Below are 15,968 nucleotides of genomic sequence, written 5' to 3'. Positions count from 1 at the left end.
AAGTGTCTGTCTGTGTCTGTCTGTCTGTCTGTGTGTGTGTGTGTGTGTGTCTGTGTGTGTGTAGGTAGGTAGACTATTCCACTGGTTGTAACTCTGCCGCGTCTCTCTCCTCTTGTGTCCAGATTGCTTGGCCCAAGCGCTGCAGCAGACATCTTGCAGCTGTCCAGCTCTCTGCCCCTGCAGTCCCGCGGCCGCGCCCGTCTACTGGTGGGCAACGAGGACGTGCACATCATCGCCCGCTCGGACGACGAGCTGCTCGACGACTTCTTCCACGAGCAGAGCAGCACAGGGGGACAAGCAGGTTAGACTGAACCTTCTAGTCCGGTCGCTCCTGGTTCTTTTAACCTTTCGCCGGAGTTCAGAGACTTTCATTGAGATCGTTTTCCACTTTTACATTTTCAATGTTTAAAAATAAAATTAAAATAAATCAAAAATCTGTTTTTAGGAACCCTCTCCAGTATTCCCACTGCCTTAACCCGATGGACAGACGAGTGTAAAGTCCTTGATGCTGAGAGCATGCACGACTGTGTAGCAGGTAAATGCCAACCTTCTAAACACTCGAGACTGGTGGACCTAAACACACACACACACACACACACACGCACATCCCATCATGTTGTGCTAACTGGCCCCTTCTCTTATTATCTCTGTCCCAGTGGTGAAGATGCCCATCCTGCAGCACCTGGAAAGCCTGCGTGACGAGGAGCTGGAGGAGCGCAGAGAGAAGAGGAGGAAGCAGCTGGCGGAGGAGGAGGAGGCCAAGCAGAACGAGAGGAGGGCGTCAGGAGCGGAAGAGGCCAGAGAACAGAGCTTGCAGGTGGGAAGAGGGGGAGAACAGAGGGGCATTGCTGGAGGAACAGACACGCAAAGAGGTTAATAAGTACAATCTTCTATAAGTGATATTCAATCACGATCCATTTTCTTTTGTCTTTGTCTACAGGGTTCAGGGTTAGGCACCGTCAATGGTGCTGCAGAGAACACTGCTGGTAAGGTTACCATTTATCTTCAAATTTTGACTAAGATATTGTATAGTTTTTTTGCTTGTGCTTAATCTAGACTTAACGAAATTGAACTGTGTAAACCTGCTTTGCAAAGAGCCTCACCCCCAACCAAGCGGAGACTGGTCCGGTAATGGGCGGAGTGGAGCAGCCAGTAGTGCATGCTGTGGGCTGAGGTAGTAGTTTGTATAGTTTTAGGATCACACCAGATCTGGGAGATAACTATACAGTCTACTGTCTTTCCCACGGCAACGCCATGACGACTCGGCGGCCACCAGCGCTTATCATCCGTCATTCCATCGACATGGAAACCACAGTATTGCAAATGTATTATTTGACGTCACGCGTTATTGTAGCTTTCAGTGCTTTTTTTCATGTTGTTGCTCTTCCATAGCTGGATGTGAAAGGCGAGGCGTGGACATCGGCTCTGCTGTGGTGAGGTAGTAAGTTGTGTTGTTGTTGGGGATCAGGATAGTGCACCCCGTAAAGGAGATAACTATACAACTTACTGCCTTCCTCAGTGGAGCCTCTCAACTTCTCACCTTGAATAGCAATAGACCTTGGACCATTGATCTATTTGCATGTCTTGGACAGAGAAACAATGACTTCCTGGTTTGACTCCTCCCTTCTCCTGTGTGTGTTGTGGTCACAGAGGGTGAGCAGGCTCAGGCTGTCTCCTGTCTGGACCCCCCCAGGGTGTCAGAGGGCTTCCTCACTGCTCCCCCCTCAGGAGAGGTCACCCCCACCACCCCCGCCCCCCACGAACAGGCCCTGGTGTCCTTGGAGACCGCCATCAGCCAGCAGGTGCACCAGCCAATCGCAGACCTTCTGTTGGCCGAGTCACACGCCAACTCGCTGGCTGTCCTGGCGGGGGCGGGCCTCCCTCCCCTGGCAGCAGCCGATAGGCTGAACTGTGAAGCGGAGGTATCCCAGATGGAAATGTCCCCGACGCCCACTATTGGTGAGAGAGGAGGAGAAGCGTTGGATGGAGGCAGGGAAGGTAGACTAACATTGAAACTGTAAAAACTCTTTAACAGACTGACCAACAGTAAGGGCACATTTGTATTCACTTTTTTTTTTTGAATACACCCCATCACAGCCACTTGGGCGTTTAACCACATTGTTACCTGCATTGTTGCTATGCCTGTTCCATGGAGTTTGAGTTAATGATGTCAACTGACACATTTCTCCTCCCCCCCCCCCCCATGTCTCTCCTCTCCCCCTCAGCCTCCCTGAGTCCAGACATCGTTGAAACCTCAGAGCCTGCAGCGGTAGGCGTGTCACAGCTGGAAGGGTCACCAATGGATACCAGCAGTCCTGCCTCTGCCACCCAGGAAGATCCAGCATCCAACCCCGCCCAGACCGGTCACCTGTCTGCGAGTGGGGACAGCGGTCTGACGGACAGACAGGCAGATGTAGAGACAGGGTGAGTGCTTGAATCACAGAACAATTGTATGTCTATTGCCAAGGGACCTGAACTGTTTGAACGTATACCAATTCATCGGTGTTCCTCTCTCCCCCCCCTCTAGCTCCACCTCTGTCTCCTCCCCCGGAGAGACCATGCCCCGGAGTGACAGTGCCGACAGCCAATCCCAGGCAATCCAGGAGGAGCCCCTCCCATCCACCAGCAACGAGGACGAGGACCCACTGGCGGGTAAGAATCTCCTGTTTCTTTTCTCTGTGAAATTCCCGAGCCCTGCATACTACAGTAATCCTTCCATCTCTCCTCCTCTGTCACTCCTCTCCTTCTCTCTCCGCAGGCATCAGTCTGCCAGAGGGCGTCGACCCCTCCTTCCTGGCAGCTCTTCCCGAGGACATCCGCCGTGAGGTGCTGCAGAACCAACTGGGCATTCGGCCCCCCGCTCGCCCCCCCGCCACCTCCGCACTGCCCCCCTCCACAGCCGCCCTGCTGTCAGGAGGGCCCGGGCTCACCGAGGTCAGCCCCGAGTTCCTGGCAGCCCTGCCACCGGCCATTCAGGAGGAGGTGAGTCCCTCGAAATACACAGGACAAACACAAAATGAGTACTAGCTTACCTGTAGGCAAACAACTGTTAGTCTGGCTGTTTTTGGGGATACTTGTATAATGCCTCATGACCAGTTCCCCCCTCTAACCTGCTCTCCCTTTTCTCTCTCTCTCTCTCTCTCTCTCTCTCTCTCTAGGTCCTGGCCCAGCAGCGGGCAGAGCAGCAGCGTAGAGAACTGTCCCAGCAGCCCACCCAGGGCGACACACCCCTGGACCCCGTCACCTTCATCCAGACCCTGCCCTCCGAGCTGAGACGCAGCGTGCTGGAGGACATGGAGGACAGCGTGCTGGCCGTCATGCCCCCGGACATTGCCGCCGAGGCCGCCGCGCTGCGCCGCGAGCAGGAGGCGCGCCAGAGGCAGCTAATGCACGAGAGGCTGTTCGGCCACAGCTCCTCCTCGGCCCTCTCGGCCATCCTTCGCTCCCCCGCCTTCACCAGCCGCCTGGGGGGCAACCGCGGGGTCCAGTACACCCGGCTGGCCGTGCAGAGGGGCGGCACCTTCCAGATGGGCGGAGGGGCCAACCACAGCAGGTGAGGGGGAGAGAGAGAGAGAGAGAGAGCCATTGCCAAGTCATGAGTGGAGAAAGTACACGTGTGTCTGTGCTGAACCTCACTGGAAGGAGTTTCACCAGAAGTGTTTAGACTTGGGGTGAAGTGTGTGTGTGTGTGTGTGTGAGTGTGAGAGACACATTCTAAACTCTTGTGCGACCGTGTGTGTGTCCAGGCCCTCCAGCTCCAGCGTGGACTCCCTGCTGCGTCTGCGCGGGCGTCTCCTCCTGGACCACGAGGCTCTGTCCTGCCTGCTGGTGCTGCTGTTTGTGGACGAGCCCAAGCTCAACACCAGCCGCCTGCACCGCGTGCTCAGGAACCTGTGCTACCACTCGCAGACGCGCGGCTGGGTCATCCGCAGCCTGCTGTCCATCCTGCAGCGCAGCAGCGAGAGCGAGGTCTGCGTGGAGACGGCCCGCCTCGAAGACGCCCGGGGCAAGAGGGCCGCCGCCCAGGGGGCCTGCGGAGGGAGCAAAGGCTCCACCGCCTCCTCCCTCTCTTCCTCTTCCTCCTCCTCTTCCTCTTCCTCCTCCTCCTCCTCTCTCGAGCTGCTCAACAGGGTGGAGTCGCGCAGCTCCAGCCAGCTCTCCTGGCTCTCCGTTTCCATGGACGCGGCCCTGGGCTGCCGGACGAACATTTTCCAGATCCAGCGGGCGTCGGGCCGGAAGCACGCGGAGCGGCACTCTGCCGGGGGGTCGTCAGGCGTGGGCGTGCTGGGAGGAGGAGGGCTGACCGGGGCCGGAGCGGGAGTGACGTGTGCTACTGGCGGAGGATCCACGGTACACATCCACCCTCAGGCTGCTCCTGTGGTCTGTCGACATGTGTTGGACACACTCATCCAACTGGCTAAGGTATGATATTTTTCTACGATTTGTTAGTTTGGGGCGTTTTGAATTGATGTTTTTCGGGAGATGGTGAATTGCCATTGTCTTTGTAAGTCATGGTGTTTAACTTCTTCTGTTCCCTCTCCTCTTTTTTTAGGTGTTCCCCAGTCACTTCACCCAGCAACGCTGTAAGGACCTGTCCTCCTCTGCTTCTGACCTCGACGCACGCCTGTTATCAGGGGCATCGGGAGGGGGCTCCAGGCCCCAGAACAACCCCACCTCCAACACCCCCTCCACCCCCTCCTCCACCACCCAGAACTCTCTGGGCGCCTGTTCCGCCATCACGCCCCAGTCTCTGGGCATCTCCACCGACTTCTGGGACCTGCTGGTAAAGCTGGACAACATGAATGTGAGCCGCAAGGGCAAGGCCTCCATGAAAACTGTTCCACTGGGGGGAGCCGGCGAGGCAGAAGGCGCCCAGTTCAGCCTGGAGGCGTCTCCGCTGGGCCAGCTGATGAACATGCTGTCCCACCCGGTCATCCGCCGCAGCTCCCTGCTCACGGAGAAACTGCTGCGCCTGCTCTCGCTCATCTCCATCGCTTTGCCCGACAACAAGGCCAACGAGGTGCCGGCCGGGCACCCCGCCACGCAGGCCACCGCCGGCCCCACGGCCACCAGCACGGCGGCGTCAGCGGCGCCCACTATCCCCGTTTCAGTGTCGGTTTCAGCCTCGGCTCACGGTGCCACAGCGGTGGTCTCAGGGGGTTCGGTGGCGGCTGCAGCCCAGGGCTCATCCTCAGGGACGAGCCTCGCAGCCCTCCAGACCTCTACCTCTGTGTCCATCCCAGCTGCTACCGGAGCCAGCTCTGCAGGTGATAACACGCTCCTCAAACTGCACTGAACAAGCAATGGCAGGATGTATCAGTGAATATAGAGGAGGCTGTGTGTTTACCCAGCTGCGTGGTTACACCATGTGGAGAAGACTGATGGTTTGTGTGTGTGTGTGTGTGTGTGTGTGTGTGTGTGTGTGTCAACAGGGAAGCAGAGGGGAGCTATGTTGTGCAGTGTTGAGAGTGACACCAAGCTTGCCACCACTGGACTCACTGAGAAACAACTGCAGCTATCTGTGGAGGTAAGGAGGGGCATCATTTCAACACACTCACTGGGTTGGTTCTATGTAGTGTTGGTGTGTGTGTGTGTGAGAGAACACTCTGTGTTGGGTTCTATATTGTGTGGATTAACACTGCCCTTCTCCTCCACCCCCCAGGTGCTCACGTCTCACTCGTGTTCAGAGGAGGGCCTGGAGGACGCAGCCAACATCCTGCTCCAGCTGTCCCGAGGTGACGGAGCCACAAGGGACACGGTGCTCCGATTGCTCCTCAGTGGGGCACGCCACCTCGGATACACTCTCTGCAAACAGATCGGTCAGTACCCCACATACCCCCCCCCCCACACACACACACACACACACAGCCATATCTACTGACATCATATACATACACACACCTTATTCAAAGCCTCCTCACCCTTAACCTCTCCATCCCACCCACAACACAGTTTGCCCTTCAACACAGCCCTACTGACTCATACTCATGTTTTAAAAGTCCCTCTGGTCCCGTCTGTCCCTCTGACCCTCTCCTCTCTCTATCTCTCAGGCACGTTATTGGCCGAGCTGAGGGAGTACAACCTGGAGCAGCAGAGACGAGCCCGGGCCGACGCCACGTCACCCGAGGCCCCGCCGGACGACTCCCTCTCTGCCAGGCTCAAAGGCAAGATGCCTAGCAGGTGAGGAGAGGGGGGGGCACTCACTGGGGACGCTAGCGTCACTGTCACTGGCTCTCAGGGTGTCTACGGAACCTTTTCAAGTCTGCTGATTAGGAAAGGCTTCGTTAGCTCGAGGCTAAACGCATAACGAGGATGACAGACATTTAGCTTACATGACAGCATTCCTTTCCGAAGATTAAAATGTCAAAAATAATGCATAGTAATCAGTGGTTTTTGCCTTCTCGCAGTACCAACTTGACAGTTTTTGAGCCAGACTGGCTGAGATGAATGAATGAAGCCGTGCGTGGTACCCTCGTTCGCCCGTGTCCCGTTTCTGTCCCATTCCTCCATAATGACTGTACTCGCCTTGTCGCCCGTCCTCGTGTGCTGGCGGGGGCGTAGGTTCGACGGATCGGAGAGCGTGGTGATCGTGGCCGCCCAGAAGCGCACGCTGGGAGGCCGCGAGCTGCAGCTGCCCTGCATGAGCTCCCTGACCTCCAAGACGTCCACGCAGAAGTTCTTCCTCCGCGTGCTGCAGGTCATCATCCAGCTCCGGGAGGACACACGCCGCGCCAACAAGAAGGCCAAGCAGACGGGACGGCTAGGTGAGGCCACAACACACACACACGCAGGCATTTTTTATTTATTTTTTATTTTATTTTATTATAATTAAATTTGGGTTCTATACAGATTGCTGTTATTGAATGAATGGACCATGTACGTGTCGTGTGACTGCCGTGTCCTCTCCTCCTCCCAGGCTCCACCAGTCTGGGCTCCGCCAGCAGCATCCAGGCGGCCGTGCGTCAGCTGGAGGCCGAGGCCGACGCCATCATCCAGATGGTGAGAGAGGGGCAGAGGGCACGCCGCCTCCAGCAGCCCCCCCCGCCCTCCTCCGCCGCCGCTGCCGCCGTCTCCACCGTCGCAGCCGGATCCTCTGTGGCCCCCCATGCCCCCGCTGCTGCCCCCCCTGCCGGCACGGCGAGCGCTGCCACGGTTAGCATGGGCCGCATTGACAGCAGGCAGCAGACTGCAACACGCATACTGACGCCATACATCGCATACTAGTACTGATAACTTGCAAACTTACCATAGGCTGCTGACGACATGCATATTGGCTCATAAACTCACACACTGACCAGTCATACATATATACCAGTTCTGGCCAAATGCATACTGACTACACTGGTGCCAGCATTGCATTTACTACCACCCTACAGCAGTAGTCTCCCACCTACAGTACTGTTGTCCACACCGATAAACATCCACACTGCTGATGTGATGTATAGTGACCGCTTCAGACAGATATCTGCTGCCAATGATCCACTGCATTCTGTATTGATGGCCTGTCTGGGTGTACTGACACGTTCTACTGGCAAGGAAGGACGGTCTGTCGTGTGAATGTGCTGCCTGCTCCTATTGGATGATTTGATGATGTCTTTGTTTGGCTGGCTGTTATGGCTTCATGCTTTTGCCCCCCCCCCCCCCCCCCCCCCACCTCTCTCCCTCTCACTCTTTCTAGCAGGTTTAGAGGAATGTCATGATTGCATGGCAAACTCAGTTTTATGGTCTGGTAGAAAAACCTCTGGCTTGTATTAATCATGCATTTTTCCCTCCCCCCCCCCCCTCCCTCCCTCCCTCCTTCCATCTGCTCCTATGTTCTCCCTCTGTTTCTTCTCCTCTTTTATTCTACCCATTTCTCCGGTCCAGTCGGAGGTGCAGTCAGTGTCGGAACCTCAAGCCTCCCAGAGAGACGACTCCCCCATGGATGTTGACCAGCCGTCCCCCTTGGAGCAGGACCCTGCACCCCTGGGTGAGACAGGCCACGTGTGTGTGTATATATATTGGGAGCATAGGTCTCAACACAGTCTATAGATATGTATGCTAAATTGACTGATTTGTGCAGATGAAGAAGGCAACAGCCAATCGGAGAATGAGGAGAGGCTCCCGGACCTCCCTCTGCTGAGCGAGCAGCTGCTATTGGACGAGCTGTGGGACATGCTCGGGGAGTGCCTAAAGGAGCTGGAGGAATCGCATGACCAGCACGCTGTACTGGGTACGTGTTAAGTGTGTTGGTCCTTCATGTCGATAACTCTTAAATGACCATTGTCTTGAAGATGTGAGTTATTGGCCATTTCACTTAACAATCAAGAATGCAATTAAATACAGTTTAACCTTTGCCCTAGTACATAATGTGACTCAATAACAAACTGGATAAAAATAACAATTTGAATATGTTGCCGGTCTCTCACTTTTTTGCCTCGCTCTCCTTCCCCCAGTTCTGCAACCAGCGGTAGAGGCCTTCTTCCTGGTCCATGCCACGGAGCGGGAGAGCAAGCCCCCAGTGAGGGACACCCGGGAGAGCCAGCTGTCCCACATCAAGGACGAACCTCCCCCGCTATCCCCTGCACCCCTCACCCCAGCCACGCCCTCCTCCCTGGACCCATTCTTCTCCAGGGAGCCCTCCTCCATGCACATCTCCTCCAACCTGCCCCCCGACACCCAGAAGTTCCTGCGCTTCGCTGGTAAGTCTAAGGGCCCAGCGAGGAGGGGAGGGTGTAGTTAGGGTCATTGTGATCATGCTTGTCAAGTGTTGGGAAAACCGATACAGTATTTTCTTCTGTCTCAATCTTTATATCTCCAACTTCTCTCTCTCTCTCCCCTCTCTCTCTCTCTCTTCTCTCCCTGTCTCTCTCTTTCACAGAGACTCACCGCACAGTGCTTAACCAGATCCTGCGTCAGTCCACCACTCACCTGGCCGACGGGCCCTTCGCCGTGCTGGTCGACTACATCCGCATCCTGGACTTTGATGTCAAAAGAAAGTAAGAACCGACTCATTATTGTCCAAATGATGGTGCTCTTTGCTACGGTTTGCTCCGAGAGGCTGTTTCAATACCCACACTAGTGTACCATTTATAATGCTTGGCCCAATAACATGGCTTAATTCTATGTGGTATTCTAGTGTGACTTTTGGAACACAGCCCTTGTTTCCCAGATGAGGAGTGTGTTGTGTATTCTCACCATCCCTCCCTCCACTCCCTCAGGTACTTCCGGCAGGAGCTGGAGCGTCTGGACGAGGGCCTGAGGAAGGAGGACATGGCCGTGCATGTGAGGAGAGACCACGTGTTCGAGGACTCGTACAGGGAGCTGCACCGCAAGAGCCCAGAGGACATGAAGAACAGACTGTAAGCCTCAGCACTTCCTCCTCCTCCTCTTGTGTCTGTCACTTTTTTTGTTTGTCTGTTTCACCTCGTCACTTTGTTGTTCTACCCATGACACGACAGCCAGGATACTGACCCCATTGATCTCTCTCTCTCTCTCTCTCTCTCTCTCTCTCTCTCTCTCTCTCTCTCTCTCTCTCTCTCTCTCTCTCTCTCTCTCTCTCTCTCTCCAGGTACATAGTGTTTGAAGGGGAGGAAGGCCAGGATGCAGGCGGTCTGCTGAGGGAGTGGTACATGATAATCTCCAGGGAGATGTTCAACGCCATGTACGCCCTGTTCCGCACCTCGCCGGGCGACAGGGTCACCTACACCATCAACCCCTCATCCCACTGCAACCCCAACCACCTCAGCTACTTCAAGTTTGTGGGCCGCGTGGTGGCCAAGGCCGTCTACGACAACCGGCTGCTGGAGTGCTACTTCACCCGCAGCTTCTACAAGCACATCCTGGGCAAGAGTGTCAGGTACTGGACCGCAGCTCTAGCCATACAGACATGGACTAATCCTTTCATGTGTGGAAATTAGGTTCACAATACTATTTTAATGTTTGTAACAGGAACTTCATCTTTAAGGAATGTTATAATATCCATGGGGCTGACACAGGTGTGTGTGTGTGTGTGTTGTCTTCAGGTACACAGACATGGAGAGTGAAGACTACCCATTCTTCCAGGGCCTGGTCTACCTGTTGGAGAATGACGTGTCCACTCTGGGCTACGAGCTGACATTCAGCACTGAGGTCAGTTAAGTTACCTGCTCTCTCTTGTCTATCTCTGTGGTGTCTGTTGAAACTGATACAGGGTAGAGTTTTAAATGGGCCTGAAACTTCAAGCCCGACCCAACCCGGTCCTGTTAAGATGAGGCCCTCGCCCAACATCGAAGACATTTTAATGAGCCTTTCTTCACCGCAAGTCGAGCCTGGCCTGGCCCGGATCAATTGTCATAAAATCAGGTGCTGAAATTTAAAACAAAAAATACAGGGCTTGAATTATAATATTTGTTTCATAACAGCCAAAGTCAAAGAAAAGTAACCACTAATGGATGCCATCTATAATCCGTGTGTTATTGAGCTGAAATTGTGGATGCATTTCACAAATCACTGTTGGAGCTAAGCTTTCCCGTCCACTCTCCTCTCCCTCCAGGTCCAGGAGTTTGGGGTGTGTGAAGTCAGGGACCTGAAGCCCAACGGCGCCAACATCATAGTCACGGAGGAGAACAAGAAGGAATATGTGCACCTGGTCTGCCAAATGAAGATGACAGGTGAGAGGAGGGTCCATCTAGCCACTGCAACACCACAGGCAGCAGACGTCCCTCAGCTCTCTCCCCTCCTTACATAGAGATAGTTAGACATAAGAGCCTGAACCAAACCATACCGTGCTGGCTCGGATGTTTTCCTTTCACATTGTCTTTTCCAGCACTGTTTCAGCAACTATGGTGGATGTGTAACCAGGCCAGCTTTGCTCAGCTCTCTCTCTCTCTCTCTCTCTCTCTCTCTCTCTCTCTCTCTCTCTCTCTCTCTCTCTCTCTCTCTCTCTCTCTCTCTCTCTCTCTCTCTCTCTCTCTCTCTCTCTCTCTCTCTCTCTCTCTCTCTCTCTCTCTCTCTCTCTTCCCTCCTCTCCTCTGCCAGGTGCTATCCGTAAGCAGCTGGCAGCCTTCCTGGAGGGCTTCTATGAGATCATCCCCAAAAGGCTGATCTCCATCTTCACCGAGCAGGAGCTGGAGCTGCTCATCTCTGGCCTGCCCACCATCGACATTGACGACCTCAAGGCCAATACTGAGTACCACAAGTACCAGTCCAGCTCAATACAGGTACACACACACACTGACAATACCACAAGTACCAGTCCAGTTCAATAGAGGCAGACACACGCGTGCACACACAGTACCCGTATTCAGTGGAACGGTACTCTCACTCACTGTAGCAGGGCAGCTCAATACTGGTGTACACACACAACTACCAAGTACCACAGATGCCAATCATATAGCAAGATTGGTATATCAATATAATCATATCCATGTTTTTGCTCTTACATGTTGATCTGTGTTCTGCAGTGTGTGTGTGGTCTTGACCATTTTGCTGTGTTTTCTCAGATCCAGTGGTTCTGGAGGGCCTTGCGTTCTTTTGACCAGGCGGACAGGGCCAAGTTCCTGCAGTTTGTGACCGGCACGTCTAAGGTGCCCCTGCAAGGCTTTGCTGCTCTGGAGGGCATGAACGGCATCCAGAAGTTCCAGATCCACCGTGACGACCGCTCCACTGACCGCCTACCGTCAGCTCATACCTGGTACATATTTGCGTTAATTCATTTATTCTATAATAAAAAAAAAACATGTATCCTGTATCCAACATTAGCCGTTATTGCTGAGTAGCTGCTGGGTGGAGTGAAGCAGGTCCATGTATTGTTAGATTGAGGTCATGTTTCACATCAAAACTTTCGCCCCCCCCACCCCCGCTAACTTTTCCCTCCCGATCTCTCCTCTCCTCTCCTAGCTTTAACCAGCTGGACCTCCCAGCCTACGAGAGCTACGAGAAGCTGAGACACATGCTGCTGTTGGCCATTCAGGAATGCTCCGAGGGATTCGGACTGGCTTAGACACTGAGACTCTTAAACAAACGCGCGCACACACACACACACACTCTCACACCATGTAGACTTGCCTACTCTGACAGATTGAAACTGATGACACATAGATGCACATATATATACACACACACACATACACACACATACACACGCACTATCATAGACATTACTGGATTACTTGTGGAAATGGCCTAGACTTACTGGTTTCTAATACATATAAAGAAACAGAAAGACAGACCAGCAAGCGAGACGGACTGATTGACATTGCCTACTACACACAGAGCCTCATGTCGACACACAAAACTGTACCTGGTATATTTGTGTGTGTCTCCCCTCCCAATTAAAATGGCAGACCTGAGAGCGGATTCAGAGGATAAAACATGGACTAATATAAAAGACATTTTCTCCATTTAGTTTGATTTCTCTGTACAAAAGGTTTGGGAGTTTATTATGTTTAATCTTTTTTGTTCTTCTCTGGCTGTGTAAAAATGAGAAGGTTGTTTGTGTGTGTGAACAGGATGGTTATAAAACCTTTGGGGAAAAAATGTTGGTTGTTTCTTGTGGCAAATTTGTGACCTCATAAGCCTTGACGATGGGGAACATTTTTATGGGGGGAAAAAGAACAACTTGAGAAGTTTTGAAGATGTTCAAGAAAATGCACTTTTCAAAGTTTTGTGGCATTTTTAAGGAAGGATGGTACAAAAAAATGAAGAGAACAAGTGAAGGAGATAAAGAAATTAACCACAAATTCTAGAGTATTTTTGGCTATTAAATTGCTGACCCAGCCTTGAGCCTTTGAATCAGAGAGTGAAATAACTACATGAATAAATGCATAAAATTGAGTCTTATTGTCTCTTTTAACATTGTTTTAACCATTATAGCAAACTCATCCTCCATCAAAGCCAAACTAGCCAATTATACTAGTAGTGTGCAAATCACACTTTCAAATTCTACAGTAGGCTACTTACAAATTCTATTTTGGACTAATTGAGACAATTACCTTAATCTCTGGAGTGTATTGTCACAATAGATTGTATTTAGCTACATATCTGAAATGATGGTCAATTTAACTAAATTCTTATTTTAGGTCTTCCTTGCAGGTGAGATTTAATCTCAAAAGCCTGGATAACAGCAATGGATCCGTTGGAATGTACCCCTTAGGGTCACTAAACTTGCCGTCAGAAAGAGGCTTATATTGTTGAGTTCTGTGCAAAACACAGTTGTGCTGGAGCGCCAGTCCTTTATAAAACAAATGTCTTTGCACTGTATCTATATTGTAGTTCCATCCCAGTAACATGCTCCTCTCCCTGGGCCTGGCCTTTGCTCAGGGGTTGTCTGTGTTTAGTGAAGATTCAGACAGGACAGGAGCCTGGGGGCCTGTAAGGAGCAGCGGCACACAGAAAGACAGCTGAGTTGAGCTGTAGAGACCCAGTGCGGTCTGTAATCTAGTGGACCTGTTGTCTACATTCTCGGTCAGTCAAGCCACAGCTGTCTGTCTTTACCCTTGGTTATGTCACATGCATAGTCTGGGCCTACAGTCATCATCTCATCTCTGTCTCACTGCTGATGAACTGGAAGTGACATGATGTTGGAGAATGGGGACTTTCAGATGCACTTCATGGATGAGCATGAATGTCGGTGGCGTGGGCCGGTTTGTCGGTCACATTCTTTTATCCCTGAAGCTACTAATTTGCACTGTCGCTCTTGGATCGGTTCCTAATGCTTCTTCTCCCCTGAGTGGTGGGTGATAAGATGGTGTTTGTGTTCCTCTCAGCCCCTGGTTAGGACACTGGTCATGTGGTCGGAGGTGTTGTTTGAGAGGAAGAAATGACTGTCTGGCTGTGGCGTTGAACCCAGTGAACTGAGCCACAAGTGTCAGGGCTGTCAGGACAAACAACGTCAAGTTACGACAACCAGGGTCAGCGTATAAGGTGTAAACCGTTGTCATCTCTGATAACTTGTGTTTGTTACCTTGTGTCCCTTTGTGTTCTTAAGGGGCTTTAGTGTCATCTGTCACAGGGTCATTTAAAGGTAATGGAGCATACTGAATATGGCATACTTACCTGTAGTACTTACTTCCTTGCAAATAGTCCCCTTCCCTCGCCTGTCCTCCCCTTTGCCCCGTCCTCTCATGTTAAAGCACTTTCAGTGTACCTGTCATACCCCTTGTTTCTGTATCCCTCAAGTCTCCGTTCCCGAGGTTACCTGCTCTTGTGTGGCAAAGTTGGTCCACTTGAGAACGTGCCACAACAGGAAAAAAAAGTACTTCGCAGGTTTTCACACCCCTCCCCCCTCTCTAAAAAGCCTACTTTCCTCCTCTGATACTCAGTTGGACAATATATGATTTGGTGTGCGCTCATGCATGGTAAATGGAATTACAGTGCTGTCATGCAGGGATTCCAGCCCCACCGTAAGCCTTGGTTTTAGTTAAGCCAGCAAGTTAGACACCCTCCTGGGCAAATCGCAGATGCAATTTAGCACCAGAGTATTGGCCACACATGATTTACACAGAGTGACGGCATCAGTTGCGGTGTGTTGGCAGCAAAGATTTTGATTCACAATTAAAGTAGAAAAATAATTAGTAGTCCACCCTGGGAATCTGCTTGGCAGAGTAAAAATACCTTTTTCTTTGCATTGCCAGTTTGACAATATTTTTGGCTGGCAGAAGAGTGATACTGGTGTATTGGATGATAAATTATGCTTCTCTTTCAATGTTTTTATAATTATTTTCTGTATGCTGGACAAAATCATCTTTGAAGGGGATTTCACAGAACAGACACAATATCACAATACATTACACTACAACAAACATACCACCACCCCCCATCCCCTCTCTTCCAACCCCTCCCCACAAACACACACACACACACAAACACACACACACACACACACACAAACAAACAGAGACATACAATAATATGTATATTATTATAAATAATAACTAATTTTTCATAATATAAATATCATGCATGCATACATACAGTATGCACACACGCACAAACTGGCTGTCAGTCCCTCTTGAAATGTTCAAGGTTATTGTTCAAAACACTCTGCAGTATTTCCATGGGAAATAGGTACATCAACTTTTCAAACCACATAGAATTACTTGGAGGAGTTTCCTCTATCCATGTTTGTAATATAGATAGCCTAGCTGCATACCATAGTACTCTTAAGGATTTTCTGCCCAGAAGGGGGTGCTCAGATCTAAACCCATGACATAGTTGAGAGGATTAAAGACAAAACCGTACATATTGTGAATCAATAAAATCAACAAAATAAATTATGCTTAAACATTTTCTTATTTGAATATGTTTTAATTAGTACACAACAATAGAGATGGCAATGGCTTTAAAAGGTTTCCAGTTGAATTGAGCTGCATTGTACTTGTTTCTCCAGTAGGTGGTGATGATCACTGGATTGTGAAAGAAGAGCATGAAGTACTCTTAACATGGGATGAACTCTCTATTTCAGTGTTCAAGCAAAATCCAAATATAAACTGTTTTCATGGTTGGCCTGTTGAAAAACGTATTAGGGTCTCATCCTTGTGTCAACATATTGGTGCCTCTTGTCTCTCTAGTTTCGTTGATACAATGTGCTAAACGTATTGTCAGTTAGTATATTTGTATGTTATACTGCTATTGGGAAATTAAAACATATTTGAACAGTCAATTCTTAAAACAAGAATCAACTGAAAGGTTCATTAAAACCAGGATCATTTTGGGAGATGATAAACATGTGACAACATGATATTAATGTTTCCAGCAAATGCCAAAGGTCCAACACTTAGCTCTCTCCCTGCTGCTGATTTTAGACAGATAACAAGAGGAAGCGGATATGAAGGCTATATGGCAGTTCATTAATAATCAGGAGTACTTTGTGTGTGTTTGAACCAGAGTGCTCTCAACCTAATAAAGCACCTCCCTGCTGCTCTCAACGTCTCTGGCATACAGTGCCTTCGGAAATGTCAGCAACAAATCACTCAGTAAGTTGAATTGAGTCCATCTTAATGCAAGGA

At 51.0% G+C, this 15,968-nt stretch overlaps 1 protein-coding gene across 1 annotated transcript in view; it reads left to right on the top strand.

The window, feature by feature from the left end:
• huwe1 (HECT, UBA and WWE domain containing E3 ubiquitin protein ligase 1) overlaps positions 1-12,795 on the top strand; it is a 38,316-nt gene extending 25,521 nt beyond the window's left edge. Inside the window, exons 58-84 of the mRNA XM_083675497.1 lie at positions 123-301; positions 446-535; positions 657-817; positions 941-986; positions 1,651-1,998; positions 2,226-2,424; positions 2,528-2,652; positions 2,759-2,982; positions 3,159-3,553; positions 3,747-4,422; positions 4,553-5,267; positions 5,433-5,527; positions 5,663-5,819; positions 6,051-6,181; positions 6,551-6,764; positions 6,917-7,152; positions 7,867-7,969; positions 8,063-8,212; positions 8,436-8,681; positions 8,861-8,978; positions 9,201-9,341; positions 9,551-9,838; positions 10,005-10,110; positions 10,514-10,631; positions 10,999-11,180; positions 11,463-11,653; positions 11,860-12,795. Of these exons, the coding sequence (XP_083531623.1) occupies positions 123-301; positions 446-535; positions 657-817; positions 941-986; positions 1,651-1,998; positions 2,226-2,424; positions 2,528-2,652; positions 2,759-2,982; positions 3,159-3,553; positions 3,747-4,422; positions 4,553-5,267; positions 5,433-5,527; positions 5,663-5,819; positions 6,051-6,181; positions 6,551-6,764; positions 6,917-7,152; positions 7,867-7,969; positions 8,063-8,212; positions 8,436-8,681; positions 8,861-8,978; positions 9,201-9,341; positions 9,551-9,838; positions 10,005-10,110; positions 10,514-10,631; positions 10,999-11,180; positions 11,463-11,653; positions 11,860-11,962 (5,737 nt within the window). The 3' untranslated portion in view covers positions 11,963-12,795. The remainder of the gene's footprint in view (positions 1-122; positions 302-445; positions 536-656; positions 818-940; positions 987-1,650; positions 1,999-2,225; positions 2,425-2,527; positions 2,653-2,758; positions 2,983-3,158; positions 3,554-3,746; positions 4,423-4,552; positions 5,268-5,432; positions 5,528-5,662; positions 5,820-6,050; positions 6,182-6,550; positions 6,765-6,916; positions 7,153-7,866; positions 7,970-8,062; positions 8,213-8,435; positions 8,682-8,860; positions 8,979-9,200; positions 9,342-9,550; positions 9,839-10,004; positions 10,111-10,513; positions 10,632-10,998; positions 11,181-11,462; positions 11,654-11,859) is intronic.
• The last annotated feature ends 3,173 nt before the right edge of the window (positions 12,796-15,968 follow it).

This window comes from Argentina silus (genome assembly GCF_951799395.1).
Source record: "Argentina silus genome assembly, chromosome: 8".
NCBI lineage: Eukaryota > Metazoa > Chordata > Actinopteri > Argentiniformes > Argentinidae > Argentina > Argentina silus.
This window is presented reverse-complemented; position numbering and strand designations above follow the sequence as displayed.